The 13,926-nt window shown below is 36.7% G+C and overlaps 1 protein-coding gene across 5 annotated transcripts in view; it reads left to right on the top strand.

Moving 5' to 3' along the window:
- PLCB1 (phospholipase C beta 1) overlaps positions 1-13,926 on the top strand; it is a 447,562-nt gene that overhangs the window by 347,331 nt on the left and 86,305 nt on the right. For all 5 annotated transcript variants that reach the window (XM_039359463.1, XM_039359461.1, XM_039359464.1 and 2 more), the window contains 6 exons: positions 402-579; positions 3,892-3,962; positions 6,377-6,473; positions 9,762-9,846; positions 11,115-11,239; positions 12,492-12,646. In XM_039359463.1, coding sequence (XP_039215397.1) covers positions 402-579; positions 3,892-3,962; positions 6,377-6,473; positions 9,762-9,846; positions 11,115-11,239; positions 12,492-12,646 — 711 coding nt within the window. The remainder of the gene's footprint in view (positions 1-401; positions 580-3,891; positions 3,963-6,376; positions 6,474-9,761; positions 9,847-11,114; positions 11,240-12,491; positions 12,647-13,926) is intronic.

Raw genomic sequence — 13,926 nt, 5'->3', positions numbered from 1 at the left:
AAGAGTGATAATAAGGGTATCCCATACGAAGATTGGGTGAATATCTGCTGCCATTAGAGGTTCATATGCAATACTTGCTATCAGAATTACACTCCTTATAAAGATGGAAAAATATGTGGAAGGCATATAGTATTATGGTATGTGTGTAGATCAGATGTGTAGCATGTTGCAATAGAATGAAAATGTAGCAGGCAGCAAACATTTATTGAGATCAGGATCTGTCTACGGAAGCATACCAAGGCAGCCATTAAAAGAGAAAAATAATCCTAAATAATCTTAAAAAGCATGTGTGAGGATAGGCTTTGTTTAAATAATTTTGCTGTTAAAAGACAGATCATGGAAATTAAAAGTAAATACTTCTCAAAGAGATTTCTTTGTTATCCTTATCTCTTTCCGGTCAGCTCGAACGTGGAATTCCACTTCCTAGCCCAGCAGACCTGATGTACAAAATTATGGTGAAGAACAAAAAGAAGTCCCACAAGTCTGTGGATGGTAGCGCAAAGAAGAAACTTTCTGAACAAGCTTCAAATGCATGCAGTGATGCATCCAGCAGCTTTGAACCCTCTTCCCCAGGAGCAGGTGAAAATAATGGGATACTTCTTATTTTAAAGCACAGCGTCATTCATCTGCTTAATATTGTAAATACTAACAAGCAATTCAACCCCAGGCTTGAATTAAGGACTTTTCTGTAGGCAAAGCAAGTGCTCTGCTACTAATCTAAAATTCTCTTATTGAAGAACTCACCCCACTGCAGAGGGCAGTAAAGCAAGCTCATCGGCTCTCAGTTTGCTCTCATTGCGTAAAAACCTGAAAGAGATATCATGAATCTACTTCACATTCTAATATTATATCTAGAAAACAATTTTGTTTGCAAACTAGACATATTTTGAATAGTCTTAATATTTGAGTGGGCTAGCAAATTGGCTTTTCAAGAGGAAGTAGAATTCAGAACCCTAGATACCAGGTGTAACATTGGTAAACCCTAACCGTAGCTATTGCCCACACTTTAGGCTGAACATAGTCCAGTGAGTGTACGATGCAAGTCTCATGATTCCTGCCAGCCTTACGCCAATGTCTCTGACTCCCTGCGGTCTGTTTCCATGACAGCTGCATCCTTCTTTTTATGTCATACGTATCAGTATTGCTCCCAAGTTCTCACGTTAGCATCCATTCAGAAGCTTGTTTAAAAAAATATATCAGCTTTTAATATCAACTCTAGGAGCTGCCCGCTTATAGTAGCAAAACAGTTCCTGTTTCTGTCTTCTATGCTGAGAGACATATCCATACCCCTCAGTTGCTCAGAAAAATAAATGCCATTTATTTCGTTTTGCTTCATTATTAAAGGTTCTTGGAACTTTTTAGACCAGTAATTCGATTTCTTTCTTGCTTCACAGTATTCCCATTTCATCAGAGAAAGAAATACTGTTGTTTTTGCTGTTTATTTTACCCCCTCCCCTATTGAACAGCAACTATACTTAGAATGTAAGATGTGTGAATTTTAAAAATAAATGAAAGGTGGTGGGTGCTTCATCACTGGAGGTTTTTAAGAGACTGGAGAGCCAGTTGTCTGAAATGGTATAGGGTCTCCTGCTTGAGTAGGCGGTTGGACTAGAAGACCTCGAAGGTCCCTTCTGGCTCTATTCGGATTGAAAGATGTGATCACAGATGTTCGATGTCATCCCTTTATACTGATCACCACTTTATCTCTGCTGAGAAACAGATTCTTTGGAAGATATATAGTTGCAGATGCCATAGCACCCATTCAACAGCATTATATCAATAATCAGCTTAGGAATGCCACTGTGCTTTTGTTATCGTAAGGAACTTAAACTAGGCTTTTCCTTCTATCCCGTTATCACTGCACCTGATTTGAAATGAAGGGTTTCTGTGGGAGTGCCCATTTGCAAAGTCAAAAATCATTTTATCCCAGCTGCTTTACTTTTAATTTGGGGAAAGGTATTAAGCATAAGAGCAGAAAAAATGCTTTGAATGCCAAATACTCTGGGTTCACCACAGTAATAGGCTGGGGAGAGCAATTACCTGTTTCAGTGTAAAAGCACTTTGCATAATCCTATTCCATTAGTATATACTGGACAGAGCCTTAAACTCCAAGTCCAGATGATAGTTCATAAAGGTACTCTTAAGTTAACAATCCTGTCGACTCCTACTCTCACTCCACCCCACCCCTTCCCCTCCTACCTTGCAAATAAAAGAGGAAGTAAAATGTAGTAACAACCAGGCCCTTTAAGCCTATTACTATTCAAGCACTCAACACATAACTAAGACCTATTCATCAGTCATGTACAAGGAGTTTGCTAACTAAAACAATAGCCTTTGATAACACTGATTGGGGAAGCAAGTTTGTGTTGGGTGGTGTTTATTATTTCTTCTGAAATGCATGCACTGTAATTGTTTGATATAAATCTACGGTGTCTATCTGAAGGACAACTGGGAAGAACTATACAGCTTTACTTCATAAGTTTTCGGCTTGAACTGCAAATTCTTTCCACTCCCTCCCAGACTTTGAAGTCAATTATAGAACTTTTAGGGCTTCCATAATTAATTCCACACCAACATGTTTCCATAACTCATAAAGGGAGAGGGGGGACAGAGAAAGGAATACCAGCGATGAGCAGACTTTGGATCTACCAGCTAGAGCCTGCACAGACCCCACCCCACATAATGTGTGAATTCCAGAAAGGGATGGGCATGGTATTTTCACTTCCATATCACTCTTGATGTACCCTCCTCTTTAAGCATTTTAGTGTGTGTGGGTATGTGGGTGTGTTGTCATTTTATCACTACTGTTATTGACTATTTTGAAAATAGTGTTTGTTTATACACCATATTTGTTAACTGCCCTAATATTATGACTCTGGATACTGTTCAACAAAATGAAACAGTCAAGAAATAATACAAAAGTAAAATATCAGTCAGTTAGAAATATAAGAGAAATGTACATGAGCCCGTCAGCTAGAGCTGAAAGTTTGTTGAAGAAGGAATATTTCCATTAACTTTTTATGGTTTTCCATTTCCATTATGGTTTTAAGTATTACGATGTTGTTTGCCATTCACAGTCATTAGGATTGAGATGGACAACTATTGAAATTGAATGAATGAATAAGTAAATAAATAAAATCTTCCTGAATACAAAAGGGGAGGATGCCACCTGACTTCTGAAAATGCCATCTGTATTCTGAAAATACAGAAGCTGCCAGCAAGAGGCCAATCAATTTATTTTTATTACGGTCACGGAGTAGCGTTAAAAATAAAAGCATTAAAAGAGGTCATGCCTTCAATCCCAAGGCCCAGAAACCTCAAACAGAAAAGGGGCCTGACTAGCATCTTTAAAAAAAGCTTGCAATGCCACTAAGAGATTTACTATTAGAATGATCAACTTCCACTGTAAGTCATGGCTGATTGAAGACATCTCCACAAATAAGCAGAGGGTGAAGTCAATTTTAGGGTGTGTTGGATAATACTGTGTCTGTATATACTGTATATATGTGTGTATTTATGCATGTATCTGGTAAAGCTATGAATAATGGAAACAGCCTTTACACTTATGTCTCAGACAAAAGTGAAGAACCATTTGAATCATCAATGGAAAATAAAACCTTAGATAATGATTTCCATATTATTAAAAAACAAAAATGTGCAAGTAGGATCATGATGCTGGGGTTTTTTGTTTGTTTGTTTGCTTGCTTGCTTTTGTCATAAAAGGCACTGTTTTAGTTGTTTGCCTCATAAATAATTTGGAAGGAAAACATCTGTGCAGTAGGTCTTATAATAATGCAATTGCTTTGAAACACAGGTATTTTTATAAAACTATGTGTGAATATTGGTTGATGTTCCCATTAAGATTTCTGTTTGCCAATTAAAATATTGCAGGTGAAGCAGAAATGGAGAGTGACGACGATGATGACTATGATGATGACTGCAAAAAATCATCAATGGAGGAAGTAAGGAATGAATCATTTTGAAGTACAAGTTATCATAGTATGACTTGGAAATAGGTCTACATAGTTATCCACAGGAGTCAGTATTCTACTGCCATCTTGTGGATAGTAACAACCAAACCCAGCTGTAAGCCAAATGACATATTTTTTTTACTGCTGGTCCAAAACACATGTACGAGATTTCCAGTTTTAGGTGAATTTATTTGACGCATGTTTAGCCCTCTGCTTTCTGACATCTCCACACCTAGTTCTCTTGTGCCTTATTCATATATAGAAATGGTCTGGCTCCAATAAGATAAAAATACCCATTACTCTTTGTCTTAATCGCTGTCTTTTGAGAGAGAGAAAGATAGAAATTACCTTGATACATGCACAAGTATAATGTTATAGAATTGCAGTATTTATATATTACAATATTTATATCTAGTAAACAAGAAAGGTAAAATTGTAACTGAAATGTTGTTGGACACATGCTTGTTCAAAAGTACAAGGCAAGCTGAGGTCCTCAAACCATTTTATAGCTGTTGGTAAATGAATCTCCTTCTGGCCTTACAGTAATTTCTTTGTGACCATAATAAATAAATTACTTCTAATGGGTGGTGCAGTGGCTCAGCAGTTAAGGTGCTGGGCTCATCAGCTGGAAAGCCAGCAGCTCAGGTTCAAAATCTGAGCGCCACATCCTTGCCCCAACTTCTGCCAACCTAGCAATTTGAAAGCATGCAAATGCACGTAGATAAATAGATACCATTACAGCTGAAAGGTAACAGTGCTCCGTGACGTCATGCTGGCCATATGACCGCAGAAATGTCTTTGGACAGCGCTGGCTTAATATACTTGAAACAGAGATGAGCGTCACCCCCTATAGTTGGCAACGACTAGTGGAGTAAAATCTGCAGGGACTCTTTTACCTTTACCATAAAAATATGCAGGATTCATTGCTATCATCCATCCATTAATTTCCAAACTCCATATATATGTCTTTAAAATGTAGAAAATAAAGTCTTCCAAGATTCATATATGAAATAATTTCTGTCTATAACTTATTGTAGCACATAATCAGATCATATGGACCACTTTCTGAATAGCCAGTTAAAGCTGTTCTTCTAAAAAAGCCATACTGTATAACACAGGGGTCCCCAAACTTTTTGGGCGGCCTGGTGCAGGAGGGAGGTGGAGACGCCTTTACGTGCACACGGACACATGAAAGGAGCTACAAGTGTGTGCACAAATGGGCCCACAATTGTGCACGTGACAGGGCCACGAGCTCCCGCGCGACGTTTGGGTGACGCTAGTGCCTGTGCACCACCATGATCCTAATGTGAGTTGGGGAGTGTGCAGTCATGGTAACGATAGTGCCTGCACAAAACCGTGATACTAGCACGAGCGGAGGATGCACTTGTGATGCGAGCGCCTGTACAATGCTCACAGTATTGCTAGTGCCCATGCGCCGCTGTGATGCTAGTGCAAGTGGGGAGGGTGTATGCATGTGGCCAGCCACTCAGGCAGCTCAATGGCCAACAGCCCATGGCCCAGTAGTGGGCTGCAGCTCACAGGTTGGGGATCTCTGGTATAAGAGTCTGATATACACATACTTTTATGAATATTTAAATTTAGAGTAATGGAAAAGATGGGTGCCAAAAAAGGGCTTCCTATTGATATTCACAAACCAAACATTCCAGTTCTTTACTCCATGTCACCCTGTCTAATTTAGTTTGATTCTGCAACCATTTGTAGGCTTTTTATTTTGAAAAGAGCATGCTCTTTTCTAATGAGAGCAGATGTTGAAATATGTAGGGATGCTGCTCCATATATACTATGTTAGATTGCTTAGGGAACTGAATTAACTCCACAAAGCTGAGTAAGTAAAATAAAATAAATGGTTGACGTGCGTTCTTCTACATCAGTGGTTCTCAACCTGTGGGTCGGGACCCCATTTGGGGTCGAACGACCATTTCACAGGGGTCGCCAAACAACGCAGTCCGCCATTTTTTCCCCCTTTTCCTTAGCTGTGCTACTCCCTTTTATTCTGTTGGCTTTTGAAAGCCAGTAGAATAGACTCTCTTGAATAGAGTCTAATTCTATTGGCTTTCAAAAGCCAATAGGAATTGTCCAGGCTGTCTCTGCCCTGCTGAGCCCGCCAAAAGTCCCATTCTGCAAACGGTGCTGCACCAGTTGAGTAGTCCTCGACTTACGACCGGTTGAGTAGTCCTCGACTTACGACTGGTTGGGGGGTCATGGCATTAAAAAGGTTGAGAACCACTGCTCTATATCATATTTTAGGATGGTTTTAGGACTGAAATGTGTTCCTCTCCCTTTGAGGTACGGAAACATTTAAAGGAAAAGAGCAGAACTCCTCTAGAGGTTCAGTCAGCCTTAGTGAAAAACATTCTGTTAATATTAGTTTAACTCTGTTCTAGGGGACAGCTGGAAGTGAGGCCATGGCTACTGAGGAAATGTCAAACTTAGTCAATTATATACAGCCTGTAAAGTTTGAGTCATTTGAGACCTCTAACAGTAAGTATGTGGATTATTCACTCCTTACCATTTAGTGTTGGTTGGGTGTAGCTTGTATCATCAATCTTTTTTTCCATTTCCAAGACACAGTAGTAAACTGAAAAGTTATATAGTGCCAACTATTTGCTAATAGTGGATTAGCTTTCAAGTTACATGGAGATCTTTTGGCAGTTCCTCTGAAGAGTGAAGATTTCAGTTTTTTCTACAAGACAGCTGTGAAATCTTCTGGCAACTTCTTAAGGAATGCTTTCACTTACAAATGAACAAGCTGAACAGGGTAAAAAGGAGAGGAAACCCTCTTCCTCTCAGTTTAAAGAGACATAAGATGTGCAAGGTGGGTTTATGTTCCCAAGTATTTTAAAAGTAGTACTCTGGTAGTGTTCTGTCATGCCACAGTGCAAGGAAGGAAGTGTTAAACGTTTTTGTCTTAGTTTCATTTATGGTGCTTTTATTTTCTGCAAAGTATTTTCAATTATAGGCACAACACAGGACAAGAGAACAAAACCATTACATTGTTTTTCTTATTTTTAAATCACTTATTAGAAATTAATGGTCCATACTTAGGATTTCCAGCTGGTTGTTGCTAAAATTACCTTGCTGGGAATACACTTTATCACATTTTCCTTACTTAGAGCAGAACACCGTTGAGACCCTGTCCTGTTTCATTTTATTTGACAGAGCAGAGAATTGTGTCTTCTGCTCTTAACTTTTTCAAAGGAAGTCTGCACCCACGGAATTAACAGTGCGCACTGCTGATAAGAATTACGGCTTCCAATACTCCGGTTAAGCAGCCTGTGATATTTACACTATGCTCTATTTGCTTTCTCAAAATATGTTTACACTTGACTGAATTTATTCTTGGTGACGGATGGGAATGATGAAACACACTGTTAAACTCTGGACACATGTTATTTGTCTGCTTTGGAAGATCATTGAATAAATGCATGTATGTAAAAGTTTCATGTGGGGTATTTCATACTGGATAGGAATTTGGGGGAATTATGAGACCCTTGCATTTGAAAAGCAGAAAATTGAAGAAGGCTGGTACAAGTGCTTATGCCAGTTCTTTATCTGTCTCATATATGATTTTTACTAGCAAATTTACTTCCTTTTAAGCTCTTTTCCTTTTAAAAAGAAAGATAAAAATGAATAAAAGTAGTACTGGTTTTTGTACTGGGCTTTTATCTTATAAGTCACCTTGAGTCACTGAGAGTGAGTTGGGCAGCCATATACATTTTCTTAATAAATAAATATAAAATAAGTAGAAGAAAAGAAAAAGAAACCAGAAAAAGCTAAAAGGGCAAGAAAGGGGGGGAAGTAAAAGAAAAATGGAAAAGAAACAAAAAAAAAATTCAAAGTGGCTTCCAATCTTTACAGCAGTTATAAGTACAATTATAAATTGATTCTAAAGTTACAACACAACTCTCTTCTTTCTATAATCTATCTTGTCTAATCTTCAAAATCATCATTTTTTTTCTGTTTTACACAAAAAGTTTGTAAGGGGTTTCCCTAAAGCTTTAATTAGCCTTTCTCCTCTAATATCTTCACCAGAATCCCCTGGGGTTGCTCTAAATCTCAAAGAAAATTCCTTCTCTTTTAATTCCATTATAGCCAAATTATCTGGTTTTCTTGGAAGGAGATGTCTGTCTACAACTTCTTATTCTCCAGAATTTCCATTTTATCATTAGTTTTACATTTCCCGACACTTCATTTTACAGAGCTTTCCACCTTAACTTCCTTCCTCTCCTGTTTCATCTTTACAGTCTTTGACTCATTCTTTTTCAGTAGCTGTCAATTTAATTTTAAGTGAGTTAGCTAACTTTCTACTGAATTCCTTGAACACTTTTTGAAGTAAATCTGATGTAATTCGTCTCTCTGCAGGTTGTTCTAGTGATCCTCTCCTCCTCTCTGCTTTTTTTTTTACTATTTTCCTAGTGATTGCTATTAGAATATTGTAATCCCAAAATGAAAGTGTCTCAATTGTAAGAGAAAGACTAAAGGCCAGCTTGCCCCCCTCCCCATTTTTTTTCTATTTTATGTTACTGTGCCCTTAATACTTTTGTCTCAAATGATACTCTGTAATTATAATCAGTATGACAGTCTGTCTCATATCTTTTGTTTTATTTATTTATTTAGAGAGTTTATATGGCTGCCCACTCACTCTCAGTGACTCTGGGCAGCTGACAAAATATCAAAACCCAACAAACAGTAAAAACAATAACTCCCAAAGACAAAATTTATCAGGTTTACACTCTTTAATATTAAACAAATAAACCCATTCCCACAAAATATACTTCTGTCAATTCTCATACATGGAAGTATTCCATGTATTGTTGAATTCTGGATTACAATGTTTTGATATTATCCATTATTTGAGATAAATGCCATTGTTCACTATTTTTAGTATTCACTAGCATTATTTTGAGGGGGGCATAAATCTGACCCAGTCCTTTGGTCATTACTGTGTTTTTTTGTACCATTTCTTAACAAACTAAAACATTTCAAGTGGATCATTTTACAAGTTTTAAATCAATATTACTGGTTTATCATCAACTCTTGCAGTTCAGTTGATAGCAATATTTTCTAGAGCCTACTTCACTTTCCAAATGTCCAGTGATTAAGCTTTCATAGGCATCATTTGCAGCATGGTGTAATTAGTATGACTTCAATTTGCTGTTGTGTAAACAGTATACAGACGGTTTGAAAATAAGCAAACCATTGATCTAGTCAGTGGCCTTCAGACTTGAGATACTTGAGGAACCCTTCTCAATATGAAAAATCAGTGCAGTAGCAAATAATATTTATGTAATATTTTGTCACAGACTATTCTTTTTTGAAATAAAACAAAGGAATAAAGATCACACAGCCCTTAGATAGTCCCTGGATGAGTCTATGAAACCCTGGACTTCCAGGGACCATGGTTTGAATACTGCAGATTTAGATGACAGCTACCTGTAAGTATTGCCCCAGTCATATTATTAAAAACCAGGCATATCCAATGTAAAATGGTAGGGAGACAGATAAAAATGTGTACTGAAAACCGCAAACAGAATTGTCTATTGTCTTCAATATCTGAAATGTATGGACTGCTGCTGCCAGAGCATAAATTATTACATTTTTCTTAATTACAGGAATTTCTGGATTTCTAGTTGACCTCTTTGGAAACTGAATCATGAACAAGATAAAGCTTTGGTGTGATGCTAGATGGATTGATTTATGTTGAGCAACATAAAGCAACATAATTCTAATTTTTAAAAAATGTGACCTTTTTTTGTTTTTAAATTACAGAACGAAACAAGAGTTTTGAAATGTCTTCCTTTGTGGAAACCAAAGCACTTGAACAGCTCACAAAATCTCCTGTCGAGTTTGTGGAGTATCTTTGAAACTGAGAAAAATATCTTAGAAAAACTTCCAATCTGAGGAATAGAGGCTGCTGAGGATCATTACTGAAAATTAATTTAGGCTGAAGAAACATGAATGCAACACCACTATATAGAAGTAATTGGATAGCAAAATAATGTTGATAGATATGTCAAAGTTTTTTTCCACAAAAGTATTCATCTTTTTTAATTTAAACTTAAAAGAGCAACACAGAAATGAATGAGGTGTACATTCCTAATTCAGTACTTATCAGTTATATATTCTGGATATATCTATAGTTTCTGAGAGTGGATTCTACATGGACAAAATTTAGCATAAAATAGAACAAATGACATATTGTTGCTCCGTGACATTTTTTAATTAAAATAAAAACAACTACATTAATTGCTGATAAGAAACACAATTACTGCTGAAGAGTGGCTGCCAATCAAACTTGACATTTTCAGATTAAGACTCCATTAATATGAGGAAGCTTTTCATGTTTCCAGTAGTGAGATTATAGTCTTCATCTTGCCCCCATTTATCATGTTTTGTGTCAAGTAAGCAACAATTCTGTTCCAAAATATATAGGAGTATTTTTGGAATATTTTAATCTATTTATTTATCTTGAGTTTTGTAGATTTATTTTCAGGATCTGTCCAAGAAATAAGATCAGTCCTTGGATTCTACCACTCTTTTTCTCTCTCGCTGATATATTTTATATAAAGAAGAGTCAAAATAGTCATAGATACAAAGCAGAATTCATAGAGGCTCTTCTGATTCTATAAATCAGCACTTTGTGGGACTGTGAAGCCAATATTATTACATAATGATGGCAGCCATTTTTCAGGCTCTTCCACTGTCGTCATCTTAGTTGCTTCTGAGTGACAAGGCTCACTGTGTTATAATGGCATGGATGAGTACATGTGAGTGTTGGTTATCTCAGCTATCTGCAGACTGGCCATGGGCAACAAAGAAGTTTGGATTTGTTTATTTAGCTCTTGCCTGAAATATTTCCTAGCAAAAATACTCGTTTTTCAAATCAGAATCTGATATATTCTCAGAATCAGTTCCGTCCCTATTATCAAATCAAATTTATTTTAATTTTAAGGCCAGATACAACTTCTTATCTATAAAGATGATAACAGCAACAGATAAGAAAAAGGCAGCGCTGAATCTGGCATCACCATTTCTTTCAAAAATTAACAAATAATTTGTTCTGTAAACTTTTAATCTAGTAGTTTCTCCACTTGTATTTTATCTTAACCATTCACAATTTAGATATAATAAAATGCAGCTGAGCCGAATTTACCCAAAAGGGACACGTGTTGATTCCTCAAATTACATGCCTCAGCTGTTCTGGAATGCGGGCTGTCAAATGGTTGCTCTTAACTTCCAAACTGTAGGTAAGGTCTGTGTTACTGTATGTTTTCTGATAAGGAAGAATAGTAGATAATGAAGCACCTAGTTTATGAGAAGTTAAAGATACTAAGTGTCATGCACACGGCTCCTGAAACCATTGCCTCTTTAAAACTCTGGCATGAATAAGTGATCTGTGTTAATAGAAGCTTTTTAAGCAAATCATGATTACCATTTATTTTGTTAGATGGGTTGGCATTCTCAATGTTTCTTTGTTGGACTTTGTGATCCTAGCTCTATAGTGATATTAAATTGAGGAACATATTTTAATAAAAACAATATATCTGAGAAAATATAATAAGCATATGAATATGAGCAATAAGAAACATGTGAATATAGGCAGTAGGAAATTAATATTTGCAAGTGATTGTTCATTTGTTCCTGTCCCCATCTGAATCGCAGACATGATAATGTAGAAAGCCTTTCATTTTCCCAATTCAGAATTGTATTACCAATTCAGTGCTGAGAATTCATGTTTTCAAAGAAGATCAGTTGGTGTGAAATCAAAATGAAAGCACTCACTGCTTTATTAAAAAGTGGCACGTGGTTTTAATGAGTTTGGTAGCATAGCCGACAATTATCAATTATCAGAGAGATTTGTTTCTGGCAGCTGACTACCTCACTTCTGCTTTGTTACAACTGCCAAACATGTAGTGAGGCAAGTGACACTGTCTCCTTCCCTTTCATCTAAATAAAAATTAGACCAGAATTTAAATAGAATCTTTTTCAGCTCTCTGGAGGGGATAATGGTATTTGTTTGGTTTTTTTTTTAAATCAGTACATAATGTAACCATATCACGGACAAAGACTAAGAGGTCTCTTCATCCAGCTGGTTTTAGTCCATGCAACTAAACTGTTATTTTGCACAGATTCAGTGAGCAGCATAAATAGGAAGATTTATGATTATTCACAATACTTTAGGCAAGTCACAGCACTTTCCATGTTGTTGTTGAGCAGATTTAGAAACCTCCAATCTATATGTAGATGAAAATCTATCATTGCCTTGGATATAGTTTAAAAAAACCTTTAATAATCCTGAAAATAAGCACAAAATATTGTATGTTGAATGGAAAATTAGCTTCTTATTTTTACAGATACAATATATTAACTTCAAGCTTTTAAAGAGCATAGGAAGCCATTAAATTTTAGTATTGTACTTTTGTCAATTTGTTAGGCTTTCTCTATTCCCATTAACATATGTGTGTAGTATCCCATAACACAATTATTTTTCTCATATAGATTTGTCTATGCAAATAAATATGGGGATGTATGAATATAATGGCAAAAGTGGATACAGACTAAAACCAGAGTTCATGAGAAGACCAGACAAGCATTTTGATCCATTTACGGAAAGTATTGTAGATGGAATAGTGGCAAACACTTTGTCTGTAAAGGTAGGTATCCAGTTGCTCATCCGCTAGATTCTATAAGCATACTGAACCTGAAAGGCCAAAATAACTTCTCATACACTTAAAAACATATTCCCAATATTTTAAAAAAGTGTGAATCTCATATATGCAAGTTTCTTGTTATAAGCATATTGAACAAATCACATTCAGATATTTATAACCCAGAAAATAGGAATTATGTCCAAAATTGAAGAAAGGAAGATGATATGCATGTTTGGACAAGAAAACAAGCTTAATTAATTTACCTGCTATTTTTAAATAGGCTGTATATGCTCCCCTTATTTATTCATCCTGTACACTGAATATATATTAAAGGAAGATGAGTTGGAAGAAGGTGAATGTGGTTTTAAAACTGGAGGAAGAAACTTCCAACAAGCTGTACTGTGCTGGTGACACTATCCTAACAGATAAAAATGCAAAGGATCTGCACATCAGGAACAAAGTCAAGGAACACGGTAAAAAAAAAGGGATTGAAATTAAATAAAAAGAAGATCAAACTGATGGCAAAGGTAAAATAATTAGCCTTAGAATTGATAATGAACATATCAAAGTGGTGGATAGCTTCTGCCTTTTAGAATCAACCATCAACAGAAAAGGAACCAGTAGTCAAAAAATACAGAAGAGCAGGGAGACATCATTATCTGAGGGGAGCCCACAAAAAAAAGGATCAGTTATCTCCCCTTCTGTGAACATTCACTGGAACCAGTCCTGGAAGAAGAAGAAGATTCATTGCAGCACTAAATTCCCATCTTCTAACTCCCTCAACTGGTCTAAAAGAATGTCATGATTGACGATATTGAAAACCACTGAAAGATCAAGGAAAGATGGATGCACCATCCCCCCTACAGGTCATCTGCAAGTCTATGCCATTTTGGTCCCATATCCAGGCCTGAAGCCTGACTGAAAGACATCCATATAATCCACTTCCTCTAGGGTCTTCTAAAACTGAAATATAAGCACCTTCTCAACAACTTTTCCTAAAAATGGAAGGTTGGAGGCAGGATGAAAATTGTACAGTGTGGTTGGGCCAGGAGAGGAGATGTAGGATTGCCTCTTCCTTAAATATCAGCAGGATCACATCCACTCTCTGGGATGAATTTACCATTGCTTGGACTCACTCTCATATCATCTCCCAGGAGGCCTCCAACCAGAATGGACAGGGGTCTAATATATAGTTGGTCAAACTCACAGACTTAAGGAGCCTGTCTGCTTCCTTGGGACTAGCAGGTTCAAACTCATCCCAGCTAAAAAAGCCAGATTCATAT

Source organism: Crotalus tigris, unplaced genomic scaffold (genome assembly GCF_016545835.1).
Source record: "Crotalus tigris isolate CLP2741 ecotype Arizona unplaced genomic scaffold, ASM1654583v1 scf7180000019070.2622420, whole genome shotgun sequence".
Lineage (NCBI taxonomy): Eukaryota > Metazoa > Chordata > Lepidosauria > Squamata > Viperidae > Crotalus > Crotalus tigris.
The sequence above is the reverse complement of the archived record's forward strand: the minus strand, read 5'-3'. Positions and strand labels throughout refer to the sequence as shown.